The sequence below is a fragment of the Bolinopsis microptera genome, chromosome 6, assembly GCF_026151205.1.
Source record: "Bolinopsis microptera isolate Bmic1 chromosome 6, MBARI_Bmic_1.0, whole genome shotgun sequence".
Lineage (NCBI taxonomy): Eukaryota > Metazoa > Ctenophora > Tentaculata > Lobata > Bolinopsidae > Bolinopsis > Bolinopsis microptera.
In genome coordinates, this window is record NC_087077.1 from 11,935,705 (window position 1) to 11,953,828 (window position 18,124).

The 18,124-nt window shown below is 41.0% G+C and overlaps 1 protein-coding gene across 1 annotated transcript in view; it reads right to left on the minus strand.

Annotated features, from left to right (window-relative positions):
• The window catches only part of LOC134817059 (uncharacterized), a 29,109-nt gene extending 11,695 nt beyond the window's left edge, over positions 1–17,414 (minus strand). The window contains exons 1-5 of the mRNA XM_063826149.1: positions 17,342–17,414; positions 11,692–11,774; positions 10,412–10,516; positions 676–842; positions 98–388 (exon numbers count right to left, since the gene is read on the minus strand). Coding sequence (XP_063682219.1) covers positions 98–388; positions 676–842; positions 10,412–10,516; positions 11,692–11,774; positions 17,342–17,391 — 696 coding nt within the window. The 5' untranslated portion in view covers positions 17,392–17,414. The remainder of the gene's footprint in view (positions 1–97; positions 389–675; positions 843–10,411; positions 10,517–11,691; positions 11,775–17,341) is intronic.
• Positions 17,415–18,124: the final 710 nt, after the last annotated feature.

An 18,124-nucleotide genomic window follows, 5' to 3' on the forward strand; every position in this document is an offset into this window, starting at 1 on the left:
TAAGGAACGACTACGAGACAACCATAATTATAAAATTGGGTATAATTTATAAAAGAAATATTTGAGAAATGAAAAAGTAGCATAATTTAAAACTAACCCGAGGAGTCTTAATATCAGGAGTTGAGAGTGGGTAGGGTCTGATGGGCTCTTTGTTGAAACTGCCCTGCTCCTTTGAAAATCCACCAGCAGGAGGAGGACTCATGTAATAAGGCTTCTTCTGTAAAGCCTGGCTCTGTAAGTAGGCTTGTCGTGTAGCCTCCGTCATGTTAGAGAACACCTTCAGCATTTGAAGGTGGTGGAGGGATTTAAGGGCTGCTGCTGACATGTCTTCTCCTCCTTTATTTAGTAGATTCTTATTTTCCAGTTCGTCTTCCTTTACCGCTCCTCCCTGGAGTTAATTACTAGGATTTATAATATCTAGATAATCACTTGCTCAACAGGGCCAGTAACCAATAATTGAATGGTGGATGATCTAAATTCTAAGCTAACCACCCCGTGCCGTTAACTCAGGCTAAGTAATCAGGGCCTGGTAAGGATATTAGTTTAAGTTATTAGTTAAGGCGTACTAGTTCCTTATTGGGTTGCATGAATCGGGCCAATTTGAATTATATAGAATATTTAAGTTTAGATTTTAGGAATAATATCAGTTTAATAGACATAAGCACACAAACAAACCTGATTCTGTATTATCTGTGATAGTGCTGGATGAAAAGCACTTTGTTGGGCGCCCATTTCACCGGTAAGATTCTGGTTATTTTCTTGCGGTCGGTTATTATTATCTAATGTTCTGGAAATTTCCTTCCTGAGTTCGAGGCTGTTCTCTGGCACTCTCTCTCCTTCCCCTAAAGTTGCATTAAAATTAGAAATTCAGCAGATAAACGTTCAGATAATACTGTATAAGGTCTCAAAATCTGAAGGTCTCAATATATAAATATTTATTATATATATATTATATATACTTATTACTTATCTATAGCTAATCCCCACACGTACAGACAAAGAGTCACGTACATCGTGAAACCTGAACGCAGCTATGAACAACACCATATTATACTGCCTGACCTGATTAAGCTTTAGTTGTATGACAGGATAATACTTATAGATATAAACTTGGGCTTGTTTCTATTTTATTACCCTATTTATACAGCTTAACCTTACGTAGCAATTTTATCTCTTAAAAAACAACAAAAACGGCTAACCCCATTTGTTTTCATTGATACAAACACTTAGCGCGTAGATTAAACGATAAGCTTATCACTGGGTCTATCAGTCTACATCAGGACGATAAACTTTTAAGTGCTTAAAAAGAGCTCGCGCCCAACTCAGGGACTTAAAGGACCGACATTGTATGGACAAAGTGAATGCAGTAAAGGAGCTCCAGCAAGCAGTGACGGTCAACGTTTTTCTAAGAGGTAGCGTCTAGCTAATAACTATTTCAAATAAAAGAACCATTTCTCACAAAGAAAGTGGACGGGACTCTTTTCGACCTCTTAACCCTAAAGTAATCACGTGACCACTGCCATCATTTTGTAGATTATACCGAAAAACTTGAATACCAAAACTCGAGCTCCTGTACATGCGGTGACAGTACGGTAGGTTGTCTAGAAACAATCACAGGAATAGTGACCAACCGGAGCTTGAATAGCTGGTCACGTGGCCACGACCCCGTGGGGCGGCGACTTATCAAGCAATATGTGTATGCTGTGTGAGGTACGGTAAGGATAACACATATTATTACACTTGAGCAATCTTATCATTAAGAGCCGGACCGTACAGCTGTTAGGCTGTGTGCTGTACGCTAACAAGTGGACTACATTTGTACGGGATGATCTGTAAAATAAACCGTCGTCTTAGGGACAAATCTTAGCAAATAACGCGTAAACAACCGGTCGGATGATATTGTCACCGGCAACCGGAAAAGTCAGAGGCAAAGTCACGGGAAATAGAATAATAGGTCACCGTCTAAATGTAAAACTGTAAAGGTGGCACTGATTACAGGAGCAGTCAGCGAGCAGCGAAAGAAACGGTGTTACACTGTAACGGAGGGACAAAGAACACTGAACGAGCAAATTACGCTCAGTCAGTAGTCCAGTTCCAACTACCCTGCCTACCACACTCAGGCAGAAAATTAAAAATGGGGCAACCCACAGAGCTGGGGACTCCCTCTCAATCACCCTCCCAGTCACCAATCAGGGAGCTTGATTTCCCTCACGTGACACGAAGGTGACCAATGGAAAGAGCTAGAAGTAGACACGTGTGGAACTGAGATCGCGATGACAACACACGAGTTGGTGAAACCAAACAAAGTTAAATCTCGTTAAACTGGCAATAGTCTATACTAGGTGTGTCACCAAACCCCCACATCCTGATCTATCACTCCATTATACACCACAACACTTTTAAATATATACCCTGAGATATATACAATGATTTTGGTGGTGGACTGGAGCAAAATTTTGTAACATGTTGGTGCTTGTGCTGTTTTTGAAGTTGAATAAGTTTTAAGCCTTTTTAAGGAGATTTTACCGAAAAATGGAGATATTATCAAGTAGCTCCCGGAAAATGGGTCCGCTATAACTAAGGGTAAATTCTGTTCCTTTAAAGGGCAAAACTGCAACTGGTGATAGCACGAAGTCAAGATACGGCCTCGTTACCGACATCATAAGGCCTCTGAACGTGTCCAATATACCTAATCGCCTAGTTTCCAGGATATTGTACCATGAGAAGGAAGGGAAGCACTTAGAAGTAAGCATTAGAATTGCATTTCATAAATCTCACTGTCTTACAAGATCTCAACTATAATGTCATGCTGAATATTGACATTATAATATCTGCCTGTGTAACTGGGTCTGTACGATATTCACAGTCAGGTATAGATATATCTGTGAGATAAGCTGCCCTGTGGAGCAGAGGTCATGTGACCCCGATCACCATGACAACGATGGTGATACTCTGATGAATTGCATGCCGGGAGATAAGTTCTCATCACTAGTGGTCACTGTGAGGGGGGTAACTTATCTTCTACACCTTCGTATACTAGCGCCGTTACTATCTACAGTAACCTCACAAAGTGTGCACCCCGGTGTGGGGAGGCCGTGTTACACCATACAAATACAGCCAGTTAAAATACCGTCCAGTTTCAAGGCCTAGCTGCAGTGAGACTAAGGGGAGATTGGGTTTGTAATCAACAGAATCCACAATTCCCTGAAGTGGACTCACTGTAACAAGCTCCTATTTCCTAGCTACTTCTAAGGTCAATGTAGTAATATTGTTCGGATATGCATCATGCATACGTGCTTAAGATATCCAGCAGTGATAAGCAGAATAAGAAATTTCATTTCTTGACTAGTTATGTCTTAAAGGACTGGACTGAAGTAGGATAAAGTTCCAGAGACTGACGAGAGATAGAATACTGTATTACAAGATCAGCTGTGCTTTTTACAAAACGAAATAAAGGTGGGCATTAGAAAGATGGTAAAGTTTCACCATTTTGGCGATGGTGCAATATTAATACCCTTAATCGGCAAAGAAATAGATTTAAGTGAATGGGTCTGAAACGAGGTGCGTAAATCGACTCTGGGATTCATAAAGATTTTTGGGGTAGTCGGTGCATGGTGATGGCTTCCATAACGCATTAAATTGAACTGGTGAGTGCTTTATAAATCCCCCTGTGGTAAAACAGTCCAGCTAGTCCGGTTATTCGAGATAATGTTAACTAAGGTTGTGATTGGTGCGATGTGACGCTAAACCGTCAAGCTGGGAATATAAGATAAAATAAACTCTGATACAAAGGGAAGCAGGAATTAGGTAAAGGTAAAGGTAAATGATAAGGTGCACTGTGCCGCAGGCATGAAATGGAAATCTTAAATACGATTTTCAGCTAGTTAATGGGATTTTAAGAGCAATAAGTTTAACCTATGCCCGCTAAAAAGTTAAATCTGCCAGTGAATAAGTACTTAAGCGTGCGAGAGCCTGGATGGTTAAATATAGATGAGACCAATGTTTTAGAGTGAACGGATTCAAGTCAAAAATGGACCGCTGTGATTGGTTGACTACAGTATAAAGGGATAACTCATCTCGCGTTTAACAGCTGTACAGCTCTGAGAAATTGTTTTAAATCGGACTCCTCTCAAAAAATGGTTGTGAAAAGTAGGTGCGATAACTCGTCTTGACAAAGTGCAGCAGGTCTAACTAAGATCTCAATTTGTTGAAAGGCTGGGAGGGATGACGGAGGGATCTGAATTAGTGGGCTAGAAAAAAAGTGTTTAAGAGAAGATGCTGTGGTCGAGGTCAGCGGTCATTTTATCACATCTATAGTAATTGGGAATGGTTCTGTTCTCTCACGGCTGGCAAGAGCTGAAATATGTAGTTCATACCGTGCTGACTTATCAAATATGATAGCTGCGGTATAGCTGGGACGGCGGGGGTTTAAGTTAGGGTGGGTATGATTTCGCGGCTGAAAAATGGTTAAGGTGGTTTAGTTGATGGTTTAACTTATAAGGTGGTTAAGTCTTTTAAATTGGAGCGGGGTCAACCCGGACACCCAGAAATGCCGCAGTAAGGAAATTTCAATATAATCAGAGAGTGTTCTAACCAGCGGTTTAAATATTGCGCTCCTTTCTGGAGATTTTGTCCTTCGTGAATAAATTTTTCTTGGAATGGATGATTCGGGACTGCACCAAAATATAGGGTTAAATTGGGTGTGGTAGAGCTTTTACATGTTGAGCGTTTCAGAAAGGCTGGTTATGTTAAATAATGATATCTGCTGCGAAACAACCAACATAATATGGTAACCTATTTGTAGAATGTAGGCCTCATCTAAAAACCAAACAATATGTACGGTATAAACCTGCCAGTCATGGTTGTATCAAGAGCTCAACATTGAAAGTTAACTGTACCGGATATCGGTTAAATTGCTCTCTCATCATAAATACCATGTCTATAAAAGAAAAGGTTACCGCAAATAACGACTATTAACCGTCACAGAGGTTAAACAATCGGAAAGCTCACCAAAGAGAACCAGATGAGAGCACAGTATCTAACTTAAAGGGAGTGAGAGGTCAGAGAGTAGACAGCTCCGATCCCTACCAGGAAGTGGATCGGTAGTGGGCACGGTGACGTAGTCTCGCCATTACACTCTGTCTAACAATCCTGCGCCAAGTGGTGCCCTGTGCGCCCGTTCCCCTGGGTAAGTGGATAACGGCTTCCCCTTCACCGGCCCTGCCACTGTTACGCTTGAATCTCGTGCACGTGCTGCGTTTGTAGTACACTTGGTGATAACTTTGCGGAGGAGTCAGTATAAACGAACTGCTATTTTCGCAGAAAACAACTTGATATAGATATCTTGCGGAGGGAAATTGAATTAATATAAAGCGAGATCTCTCTAAATGAAATACAAGATCACCAAAAGCTTCACTGTGATGAAGACAAAGTTCGTAAGAATAAGTGATACAGCCATTGCACCAAGAGAGAGTGTTTCGGTAATTTAAAGTTGGTCGTATAACCGTTAATAGTTCTGATCGATTTAAAGAGATGTCAAATCTTGGCGAGAGAGGGTTGCTCATGAGATACCGTTGACAGACGCACTTTCTAGCAAAACCTACGGAGGAACAACTGAACCGGAGTGGAATCTGAGCTGAGGCAATATAAACAGCTCTAATTGAATATGGGGTAGATATCTTTGGCACTGGAGTCCCCTCACTAACCACCTAAACTGTTGTCTAGAACTAAAAATAAATTCGCACCAACTCTCACCATAATTAGGGAGAAATATGAATAACATATTTATAAAACCCGCTCTACCCTATTTAATACTTCTATGACTCGTGTATGATAAGTTAAAGAGCTCCTGTAGTAGCCAAGTTTAGCCAATGAAATAGGAAGAGAGGATCCTGGATGCTACAACCTACCATTATAAGGATTAATGAGACTCACTTTCGCCAAGGTTCATGTCATCAGGGCAGCTGCCGTTCATTTGGAGTGTCATGAGTGTCAGGAATCGGCTGAAAACCACTGATTTATCAGTAGATTTATCACTCTGGGTCACAAGTTTTGCGGGTTGAGAGAATTAGGGGCCGGAAAATCCAGGGCGGAACTACAGAACAACAACCCGAACCTGATGAAGAGTGGGCATACTTAGAGCACATCGCCCAATGGGGGGAAGCAGGGACTGTTTCAGCCAATCACAGGCAAGTACTAAGTCACGTTGGGTAGATGCTCAAGATTGGAGTACAAGCGAGTATTTGAAGTAATTAGCAGAGTGTATTAAGGCCTGTAAACCTGGCAGGGTAAAATCAGAACGGGGCACTACAAGCATACACAAGCCAGCACGAGGAGTACAAGCAAACATCTCCACATACCTGTTATACGCATCTACAATCAAATAATTCTTAAAACGCTACACCCACAGAAACAAACGTCGGAAACAAATTTCCACTGCAATTTACGACACATTTAACGACCTGCCGACTACAGCCTTACAACGAGAGGCCGGGTAAGATACAGGCCTGCCGGCGGTATTTCAGGTCGAGAGGAGGCACTCGACAAGGTTTCGTAACAAGAGCCACACACACTGACACGCTCACAACTCACCGAGCAGCGCGGCCAACCTCTCAAAGACAAATGACAGGGTAATCCAGCAAACTATCCGATCAAGCAACTATCCGGCCCGCTTCCTGATCTCATTCTCTCACCAAAACAAGCGCAGACGTGACAACAGCAGGGAGTGTACGTTAAACGTCATGGTAACTTTGCAGCGGCGAAACAGATAACTTTGCAGTGGCGAAACAGATAACTTTGCAGTGGCGAAACAGATAACTTTGCAGCGGAGAAAACGGAACTGGTAACGTTAAGCCGTAAGATAACTTTGGAACAGGCGACATACGATTAACGTTGAAAGATAACTTGGTGGTTGTTGGATGGAACAGCAGTTAATCGCTGGGTGTCATATTAATTTCTCAGTGATAAAACGAAAAAAAGGAAAGAGGACTGAACATAGTCGATTATTGTTTTGCAAAAATACAAGGTTGTAAGAAACGTTAAAAGCTAACCAAGACGAAATGAAATGGGATTCAAGTAAAATGGGAATGCGAATGGATTCATAAAAAATTACGGATTCATCATTTTAGTAACATTGTGACACTGAAGCACAAAATAAAATCCCAGTGCCACAACCGCGAATAGTTAAAAAAGCAAAGGCTTTTTTACAACTCTACACTTTAACAACTTATGCAATTAAGTAAAACGAACGAAGACACAACTTACTACTCAAACTGTAAATGTCATAATAATAACTTTGCGGAGGAGGTGGCACGAGCGGACGACATGTGTGCCATACAACTAACTAACAGCCCAACACAATCGAGAGTGAAACGACAAAACTGCACAGCTCGACACTTACATATAGGGAGTTCAGAACTCAGAGAGTTGCGAAAGTAAGGTATCAGCTGGGGTAAGTGCGAGACGGAAACGAAGCGACGTGAGGTACAGCGTGCGTGAAGACGGGAGCACGAGATATTAGATCACAACACGAGGGGTTATGGCAAATAAATAACTTTGCGGAGTGTGGGCCAGCAATGGGGACTGAATACGAGAAGAAGGGGGAAGTGCGAAAGTGAGGAGGGGAGAGAGAGGAGCAGTTCAATACGCAGCGGTTAATGCAGTCGGGTAATTACCATTAAACTAGTGTGGTGCGGCCAGCCCGTCATTGGACCCGGGCTGTTATGTCACGTGACAGTGTCCTGACAGGTCACGTGATCGATATTATCAGAGTGCTGGGCGTGTGTAGCCCGACATTCATCACCATGACAACAACAGCCCAGCTTGTGACACGCTCACTCATTGGTTCGATTGCATTTGACTGGTCTCCAACTGAAAATGAGAGAGAGAGGGAGGGAGATGAGAGAAGAAGACTGAGAGAGCGGGTGAGAGAGAGAGAGAGAGAGAGAGAGAGAGAGAGAGAGAGGAGGGAAGTTTTTACAGTGCTCCTCCGATAAGTGACAGATTGCTAATATTAAGTGTGATCTGCGAGTGTCATGGAGTGATGAGAGTTCAGATAACACTGCGACCCAGACATAGACTTGCTCTTCAATTACCACAATCAACAATCGGATAACAGAGCTGCTATAGAGCAGAGGGTAGTCAGTAGGTCCACCTATATAAATCATCAGACAAACTGACAAGATCAGTGCGATCCTCATCAGTCATCATCATCATCTTCTTATACCTTGGTAATTAAGTGCGTAGCTAAATATTGACAGAGGGTAGAAAACTATGAGGCGTCAGTTAGAGAAAGCAGAGTGTAATGATTGAACCGATGGTTAGAGGTCAGGTTGTAGACCTATCAGCGAGCCTGGCAGCTCTGAACAGCAGCCTGGAGGTCGCCCTTAAGATTGGTATTAATCCTCAAGCTATGTTTTGTGGTAGGGTGAAAATGGGTCGACCTTTTAACAGAGACTCGTAAATAAGACCACTCTAGATGAAATCTGTCTAATCTCCATATCTCGTGGCTTTCGAGAATACCCCTTGTATATAAATATTTTAAGGGAAGACAATAGACATGATAAGAAAATAAGCTTAATAAATGAAAGTTCATGAGGGGCAATTAAAGGTGCAAATGATTTTATCTAAGACAGTCTGCTATGTGCGATTGTTGCAGACTGATACCTGTTGGATGACCAGTTGTTTCAAAGTTGACTATGACGACTGATTGTGCTCCCAAGTTTGCTCCACTTATCGTATACTCGGCAATTCATGGGTTAGCCACAGAGCCCACAGCTTGTCACTTACCATTTCTTTAGAAGCTAAGCTAAAAGGGCAGCATAAAAGGGCAGCGAAGGTGTCCTCAAACAGCTAAACAGATGATTTTTTGTATTTGATCTTTTTTTTCAAATCATTTAAAGCCACTCTAAATGTTTAACCTAAATATTTTATAAGTCAATTAATTTTCAGCTGTCTCCCATATATTTTAGTATATTGCATTTGGACATGAAGGGAATCACATAATGTTAGGCCTATATTATGATAATATTTTAGTAATCTGTCTCCCTTGAAATATTTTTGTAATTTTCGAGACACTTCAAATCCATTCTACCAACGTTGAAATCTATTTTTACCAGTTTTTTACTGCTTTTTTATTTCAATAAGTTTCTGTTACTACGAAGAGAAACATACAATGTTAGGCCTATATTATGATAATATTTTAGTAATCTGTCTCCCTTGAAATATTTTTGTAATTTTCGAAACACTTCAAATCCATTCTACCAACGTTGAAATCTATTTTTACCAGTTTTTACTGCTTTTTTATTTCAATAAGTTTATGTTACTACAAGGAAACGCAAGACTTTAAGATGTAGTTACTCCTAAAAGAACATCAGTGGCTTCAATCAACAACTTAAATAAGTACTGTGTAATGTATATCCAGTAACACTGCTGTCAAAAGCGTTGATGGTAGGCGAGCTAAGCAACAAGCATACTTCCTAGGATTATTATAATCAATTAGAATCTTGAGACGACCATTTAGAGAGAATAAGCTTTATAGCTCATGAAAAACGTGTTATGTATTAATGTTTTAATTGGGCATTAGAACTGAGAACAACCAACGGAATGTTTACGAAACTCAGAAAACTAGAAAATAGCAGTAGTCTACTAGAGTTAGATTTACTTACGCTGTGATTTACAAAACATCTGACGTAACAAAAACTATCTGTTTCATCTCAACTCATATTAGTACTTGAAAACTTGCAGTTCACTAGTTAATACACACGTCATTCAAGCAGCTGAGTAACGCATTATATCATGAACTCTAAATTTGGAATTTAGTAAATTCTGAATGAACAGATATATTAGATACATTGTCAGGAGACTTTTAATGATTATGGTTACTGTTATTTAACATCATGTTTTAAAAGTAGTTACTCGCTTCAAGACACTTATACAATAGACTTGAAAAATGTTGCCACAAGTCTTCCGTAAATGCTTCACACCTCCAGAAGGTATAGTGTTATATAGTACAGTATAATTATGTCTACTTCATGATTCAAAATGCCATGTTAAATTGTGACCCATTAGACCACATCTTAAAACGTAAGACAAATGATCTTGAAAGTAGTATCAGAAGTCTTAAAGTGAACAGTTACTCAATACTCATCTACATCTGAGATGAACGGAACGTGTAATGAAGATAAAGTTGGACGGACTCTGCCTTGTAAACGCTTGTTGAAAACTAGAAAATTACCGTTTACCTCAGCGAAGGTTTCCTTGACGGCAGACTTTTTGTGGGGATTAGTGTTCTTAGTTCTAATGTTATTTATATGATGCACTAGATGCATTAGATTTGAATTAAATGCACTGGATAAAGAAAATGTACCATAGTGGATCATGATAAATTTCAGAAAAAGGTGTGTAAAATTACCGTTAAGCTCCGCCGAGTGGGAGTTTTCCTTCTCGTCAACAACGACCTCCGCGTCAGTGTCCCGCACCACTTGTGCGCACAGTGATATCAAGTTGTGTAGTCTATCTGTGGGGAGGCGAGTGTCATCACCAAATATAGGAGTCATCAGAGTAGCCATGGCAACTATCACTAATCGACTTTTGTAGTCATAGCAACTATCACTAATCGACTTTTGTAAGGACCGATAATCTTTCCATGTTATTATAAAAACTACTACACTTATTATAATGGTGAGTGATAATTTCAACTTTATTTTCACTTGAAAATTAACTCATAATTGTCCTAATAATAACCGGACGGCACAATATAGCAGTTGAAATGTATTTGAGTGAGGTGTGTTTGAACGGTGGTTAGTTTATGTATGTGAGGAATGTTGGAGGAATGTTTCGAGCTAGACGTGAGATAAGCAGATTAAAATGCATGTCTGAGATAATGACAGCCCAGCTGTCCTACTTCTTCTGGCTTTACGTCACTGGATTTATAACTTTGCCCCGGATTTTATGCGTCACATTAACTTCAGAAAGCAATCGTACCCATTTACCTATTTTTAAATACCCTGCTGGCAGAGTCAGCATGATTCTTGAGAATCTGGACCGTCTCTGATTGGTAGTTGCAATTTAGCCAGTGAAGAAGAAGAAGACTTATTATACGGACTTACAAGCCAACAGCAAGCAAGGCTGCAACACCGGAAATTCTCGACTGTCAGAGAAGGAGGGGAAAAAAGGAGTTGTTGGAATATTTCTTGACTGTCAAATCCAGACATGCAACGTGCTCAAAACGCCTATTCCCCGTCTAAATGACAGTATTCCACCGTAAACACCCGGTTTAAATTTTGGTTTTTTACTCCGTTTTTGATCACGAGATAAGCAGTCAAAATTTAGATCACTGAGAAAATAAAAAATTGCAACCTAGTAAATTATATTATATCAATGCTAGGTGAGATTTTTAAAGGTGTAGAAATATAGATAGCCTAAGCATGCCTTTACAAAATGGTCATGCGGTGTTGAGGGAGCCGCGAGTGCAAGGTTTGCTCTCCGTTATCAGTGAACCGCTCCCGGGTGGTGACTATGAAATAGCAGCGCTAGTCTGCATCTATCATGTACCGTTATTTTCAGGGTGCTGGATGAGCTATAAGGCTATATGATAGTTGCCGGTATGACTACACCTATTGTTTTGACGACAGTCTCTGTACCATGGTGACGGTGTGAGGTGTTACCATGGAGACGCTAGTGCTACCCTACCTGATGGTATAATCTTGGTCTGGCCGATCGTTGCTATGCTCAGGGAGGTAGCTACGTTAACGAACCCGTCCTTCTGCAGCTGGCTGAAAATATTCACCCAATCAGAATTGAGAAAAATGATGACGTGGTGGTCACGTGAGCACCCGACACGTGTGGGTTGCCATGGTAACGTGACACGGGTGTCCCGGCCAATGAGAGTTCGTGATGTGACACTTCACACCTAGAAAAACAGACTAAAGGTGCATGAGTTGAGATCCTGAAAATTGGGATATAATAAGATGATTTCAACAGGGTTTTCTCCGTTCAAGTAGGGTCGCGGAGTGGGCAGGCCTGAGTGTCATCACCTACCGGAGCACTAAAACACCGTGCTCTAGCAGGTCGGGGAGGACTAGAGTATTGTACCCCAACCTGGACAAGATAGCACCATACAGCCCAGCAAGCATGTAGCCTGTTCAGCAACATTATTTAATAAGATCTAGAAGACAAACTGTAAGTCAGAGATTAGACATTTCGCATTGCAATTAAGGCATTTTTTAAAACTGATCGGATCGTCCCTTTGGATTTATCCCCATAATGAACTGAAATTTTAGCGTGCCTATTGCCAAAAAAAGCAGCTGGGACACATTAGTGGTGTTGAGATTAGTCACAGATCGAAAATTCTCGACTGGTCAGTGGTCTCACTAATCAGATTCTACTCAAAGATAAGTTTTACGATAATTTTTACTGCACCCTTGTATGACTACACATTGTGGCATACCGGAGTAGACGACCGTAGATTAAAGATTTGAAACAGGCAAACAATTTTAATATTAAATTTGATAGAAACACACCACATTAATTATCCTTACATAATATATTCGATGGGATAAAACCTTAAAATAAAATACACAACGCTAGCGTTCAAGTTGCACACTTCGGGATTCGTTTCACGGCAGCCTCTAAAATATCCGTTTCACGGCATCCTCTAAAATCTTGTTATATTATGACAATATCTTCATACGTTACAAATAACGGGAACTGAAGCTGATAAGTAGTTGTCGGAAGGCAATGTTACTTAGTTGATATCATTTAATATCTATACCTTGTAATGATCTAACTAGAGAACCCGGTCTAATAGGACATAGCCAGCACTATTACTTACTGCTGAGACTTGGAAAAACCCTGCCAATTTTATCAAGACATCATCCATTTTTTAACGACTTAGCGAAAGCTGTCCCTGCTCTAGATTGAATATTCCAACTTGAACAAGAGCTAAGAAGTTAAGCAGATGTACCTAAGATATATCTAGAGAATCAGCAGAAAATTGTCTGATTTACTCCTGGGTAATAGCTTTCCATTTCATTATTATATAACTGTGGTACCATCACTGAGGGGAAATTCAACTTGTCAGTTAAGAGAATTTAAAGTCACTGCTTCAATTCGCACGGTTAGAAAGATTGATGGAGTATAAGCGACAAGATAACCCGTTCAATCGCCAGCTCAGGATGTCTTACCTGTAGTCATATCAACTTAGAAATCCTTTACTATAAACATATTGTTATTTATTTTATGTCCGAGAACCGTGTACTGTTGGTGTTATATAAGTTGAAATATCTAAACATAATTGCTTCCGATCTAGCAGCCGTAAACTGAAGTCGAGTCCTCTAATTTGACATCTGCTTGCTGACCGCTGGTTTACCCCACCGGGCGCATCTGTCAAGTTACCCTGTTACAGTTTGATAAAGATTAAAGACCTAAAAACAAATCAGCCAGTGATCTCTCTCCCGCTCTCTCTCTCTCTCTGCCTGCATGCTCGGGGATCATCAACAGTGTGGCCTCGACATCATAAATATCATACATCAAAATACGTATCTTGATGGGGAGCTGTGCTGGTGGGTTGCGCTGTCTAGACTGGAACTATTAAACTATTTAGTGGTTTTACTGGGGCTCTGTCCACTGAGTTAGCAGTAAAAGCACCATCTCACTGCTCTAAATAAGGAGCGAGGCAGCTTTTCAGATGCGTCATGTGACCGTATCCCACCATCAGAGCAAGAGCTAGAGATGCCTGAACTAGTTCTAGATAACTGCACTGTGTAACTGGGAACGAGGGGGTCCAGTGGAATCTGGCCCCGAAATTCCAAGAAATCTACGTAAAGAGCTCATTTTTCATAAAAAATCGTCGACCTTTTGAAGCCTTGATCATGTCCGACCCCTGAACACTTTTTCAGGTCATGTAGAAATTAAAATGCAATTTTTTGTGACCACCCCGTCCGGCATGTTGGTTTAAAAATGGGTTTCCAGTTAATAACATAACTCTGCGGAAGACTCATCCATGACAAAAAAGGGTTTAATGCTAACTCTTCCTGTTATTGAACAGGTAGGTGGTAGAGACCAGAGCGTATCCATCAGCACTCATTAAATTGTACATCTCAACCAGAAGAGCAGCCCATCTCTGTGCCTTCCCACTGCATTTTAAAAGGAGTATTAGTTAATGAGGCGGGGGTGCAGTGCTGGGTGTACCGTGCGAGGCTGGGTGCGAGGTGCACAATATAAAGATGTTGTTTAAAATGGCGTGGGACACAGGACTGGTGATGTTAGCTCTGAGAGAGAGAAAGAGAGAGAGCCGAAGTCAGTTCCAACTACCCTGTATTCTGAGAGAGGAACCCACCTGTGAGTTGAGAGTTTATCAGAGTCTTATCAGAGAGGGGTTGGTGTGTGAGTCGCGGTGGGTAAAGTTAGGCAATTAAATGTGAGCTTTACTAAGTGACACCCTCCTGTTTCCAGAGAATTAGATCGGGGACGGCACTGCTCAGCTGTTAGAGCGCAACCGCACACAGACTCCGCTCAACGCTCCAATCAGGGGCAGGAACCAGGCTCACGTGAGGTGGAGGAACCAATCAGCCGGCAGCGTTCCCCAGTCAACGCCCCAGCTCGTTTCCCATTTTCTAAGCTCTCTTTATTATAGGGCATGTCTGTCAGCACGGTGCGGTCCAATGGGCGGGGAGAAGCACTGTCACGTGACACAACCCCAGCAACCTGTAAGCATTTCATCAACTGGCCGGGCACGTCAACACACGTATTTCAAATATACACAACCGCCAGTACTCTGTTAGCGGGGGATGGAGTGTACACAGAGCGGTGCAGCTGCTATCTCACCACTAGTAGTAGCCACCCTCACTCCTGAACAATCCCGGTATCTAACAATGCTACCTCCCCAACATAGCTCTCTCTCTCTCTCCCTCCCTCAGCTAGCTTAGCTCTTTAGTACAGCTAGAAAGGTGCCGAATACTCATACGGCCTCCCGCTCACCAGCAGCTATGACTTGACGTACTCGGGACATCTGGTTTTGTGTCCTGAGAACTATTTGGAACACACTGAACATTTTCACTGTCCTCTGCAGCACTGACGATGATTTAGTGGAGATACATGATAATTGTCAATTCAGGGTTCATTACCCGCACTAACTGAGCTAGGTCTTGACTTGACAGCAGTCGGACGGACTGAAATTAGTTTGGACCCGTGCTAGTCAGAGAGCTGTGCTCTACAAACCACCACACACGGTCACCAGGATGAGTTACAGCTCGATTTGCTGGTCGGTACTAAGTGGCCTGCTGTTTTAGAGTTTCCAATCCTTTTTCACTCGACACTCAGGGCGCTGTCTATCTCGAAAAACAAACAGTTTATAGTATTATCGTGTTATCAGATCTACCGCAAAAGTTTCCATCACGTGACTGAACTTGCTTGGTATTGGCTCCTTAAATCTCACGTGATTAGGGGAAGCGGAACTACCAGCGTTTAAACCACAGTTTTAATGGTCCTCTCAACAAGGAATATTCAGATATCGCTAACTCGGCACGTGTGGTAAATAACTACTTTCTCATTGTTTGGTACGAAGGCCATAGCGAGCAGATATTGGTCTAAGAGAAGAAGTGTTTACTGCTCTCTGATTACTCACCAATCCTGGAGATAGGGTCGCGTAATGGCAAGGACTCTGCATTTGCCCACGTGAGACTTGTAACTGATCATGTGACCCAGGTAACTGGTCACATGACCCTGTAACTGGTCATTACCGAGCCCTCTATCTCAGGCTGTAGGGTTGCGGTATCAGCCAGTGGTTGCACTGCTCTGCTCATTACCCACATTACAGGGGATCCAGGTACGAACACGTGGGGATGGTTATGAGACCACGTGACTCGTTACCCTGGTAACGTGACCTGCAGAGCGCTGACAATCACGTGATTCGTCCACCTCCTCACTGGATCAAATACTCAGCAGGAAGTGTTTACGAGGACGGTAATAATCTACTGCTGTTGTCAAGGTAACTGGATAGTCTAGGGCGATCCACTGAACTTCAATTACATAATGCTCTCAAATGCTTAGGGTAGGTCCGGACTGAAGGCAATATTTGCTACACTAAAATAGCCCTATTTTACAGCGTACACTGGACCGAATACCCCGACCTAAACGTCTCCTATCTCTTTACCTAAGACTTAGAAGTCATGTACGAACCATCCCGGAGCATTTGGTCCGGTTATATTGTGTAACCTAAGATTGAAAGCGGTGGTACAGTGGTGCATGCTTTGTTCCGGATCTTGTGACCGCTGCCCCTTTATCTCTATCATTTGACACTTTGACAAATTTTTAACAGGGCCCACAAAAATGGTGCGATAAGCGGCTGGGAGGATCTGTTTGCAAATAAAAATGACCCGTATGAATAAGTTAAATTAATGCCTTATCGACAAATCCCCGAAGATAACCATATTAACGTTACGATTACAATTCACCCGTTAAAACTGTTCGACGTTCAGAGGTGCTAACAAACAAACGCTTGGAAATTATTTTGGCGTTTTATTGCATTATTTTACTTTGATGACCACAAATTCTTATCAAACTGAGCTGGTGTTTTGCGGTATAAATCAAGTCGTCAAAACTTATTTTCAGTCGACTAAGAATTGCAGCATCTCATATTTTGCAGAATACCTCGTATTTTAAAGTATATTTACTAGATCAGATCATCAGATCATCTGATCAATATTCAAAAATATATTGCTCATGGCAACAAATAAAAAGACCTGAGAGCGGTATACATGCGTCGTACAGTGTCCATGAGCTCATTTACATTTCTGTTTCAAAGCAAGATCATTGAGAACACAAGTCTCGGGGCTTGACCAAACTTTTAAGTTCCCAGATTATAACACTAAATGCATTGTATATATACACATCACATCACAGCACAGATAATGCAATCTCTACTAAGAGATGTTTACAGGACATATTGTTCAGAGTAGAGACTACACAATGTAGGATACTGAGTAAAACTAAATAGAACACAGCCCACAGTATTTTCCACACGATTCATCTAATTTGAGCAGGAATCTAAAATCATGGCAAAATCACGAAAAGGTCAGAAATAGATAGAGGTAATTTCTCCAATTTAAGAGTCACAACCGTTATAAAATTATTATTTCAGTCGGTATAATCTGCATGTACAATCTACACAAGATAAAGCATCTTAGAATCAGGGGCCTTTAAAAAGCCAATAAATTTAAAAAATGTTATCCGTTTATATTACGTTAACTTTGAAGGCAATAAGAAACAATTAAAAATTCATGATAAAAAGTTCACTTAATTTTAGTTATAATATCATGTTTATTTAAATAAGAGTAACTACCTGACAATTAATCTGTATAGAAACTGTTTCCCCGGCCTCAACTCTGGCATAGAGCCCCGCTTCCTATAATAATGGGATACGATTAGTATAAATACCTGGCACTATCATTTTAAGTATATCAATGTATCATTTTAGGTATATCTCAGTGGGTTAAGAAATCATAATTTGATACATTCTGTTATGTACAAAAATGAAATTATTGTTAATTATGTAATTATAATAGCTATTAGGTGTCTTTAATATTTGATTACAAATGCTGCCAAATAATACAAGCACTTGCACTTGTCATGATTCCAGTGCAGTGCAGGTAGTTATAAAAGTGGATTGAAACGACAAGTTGTTCAATCTGAAATCAGTTACTAAGGTAATTTTCACAAATATATTCTTCAAATTTGGCCTTTCCTTGGTCCCCTTTATCTTCACTCGGCCCTAGACCTTGTATGGCAAAACCATGAAGGAAATAGTGAGGTAGATCGGAGTGTATGGTAAATCTCGATCAAAGATTATAGTTGACAGTATTAAAGTAAGGTGTAGATACGTTAACTAAGGTGCTCGACTAGCTTTTCTAACAGCAGGATACCGACTTACCTTTGTAAGCCGTGATGATCGACCTTTCTAAGTTGAAGCCTTTAAGTGGGCCACAAGGCATATTATTCTGATATTTCTGTTATTTCCTTCTTATAAATCAAGAGGCTTGCATATAATGAACATATTATTGACATGGGTGCAGAGTTATGTTCTGTAAGTGCTTTTACTTGGCACAAAGCAACACAGTAAAATTGG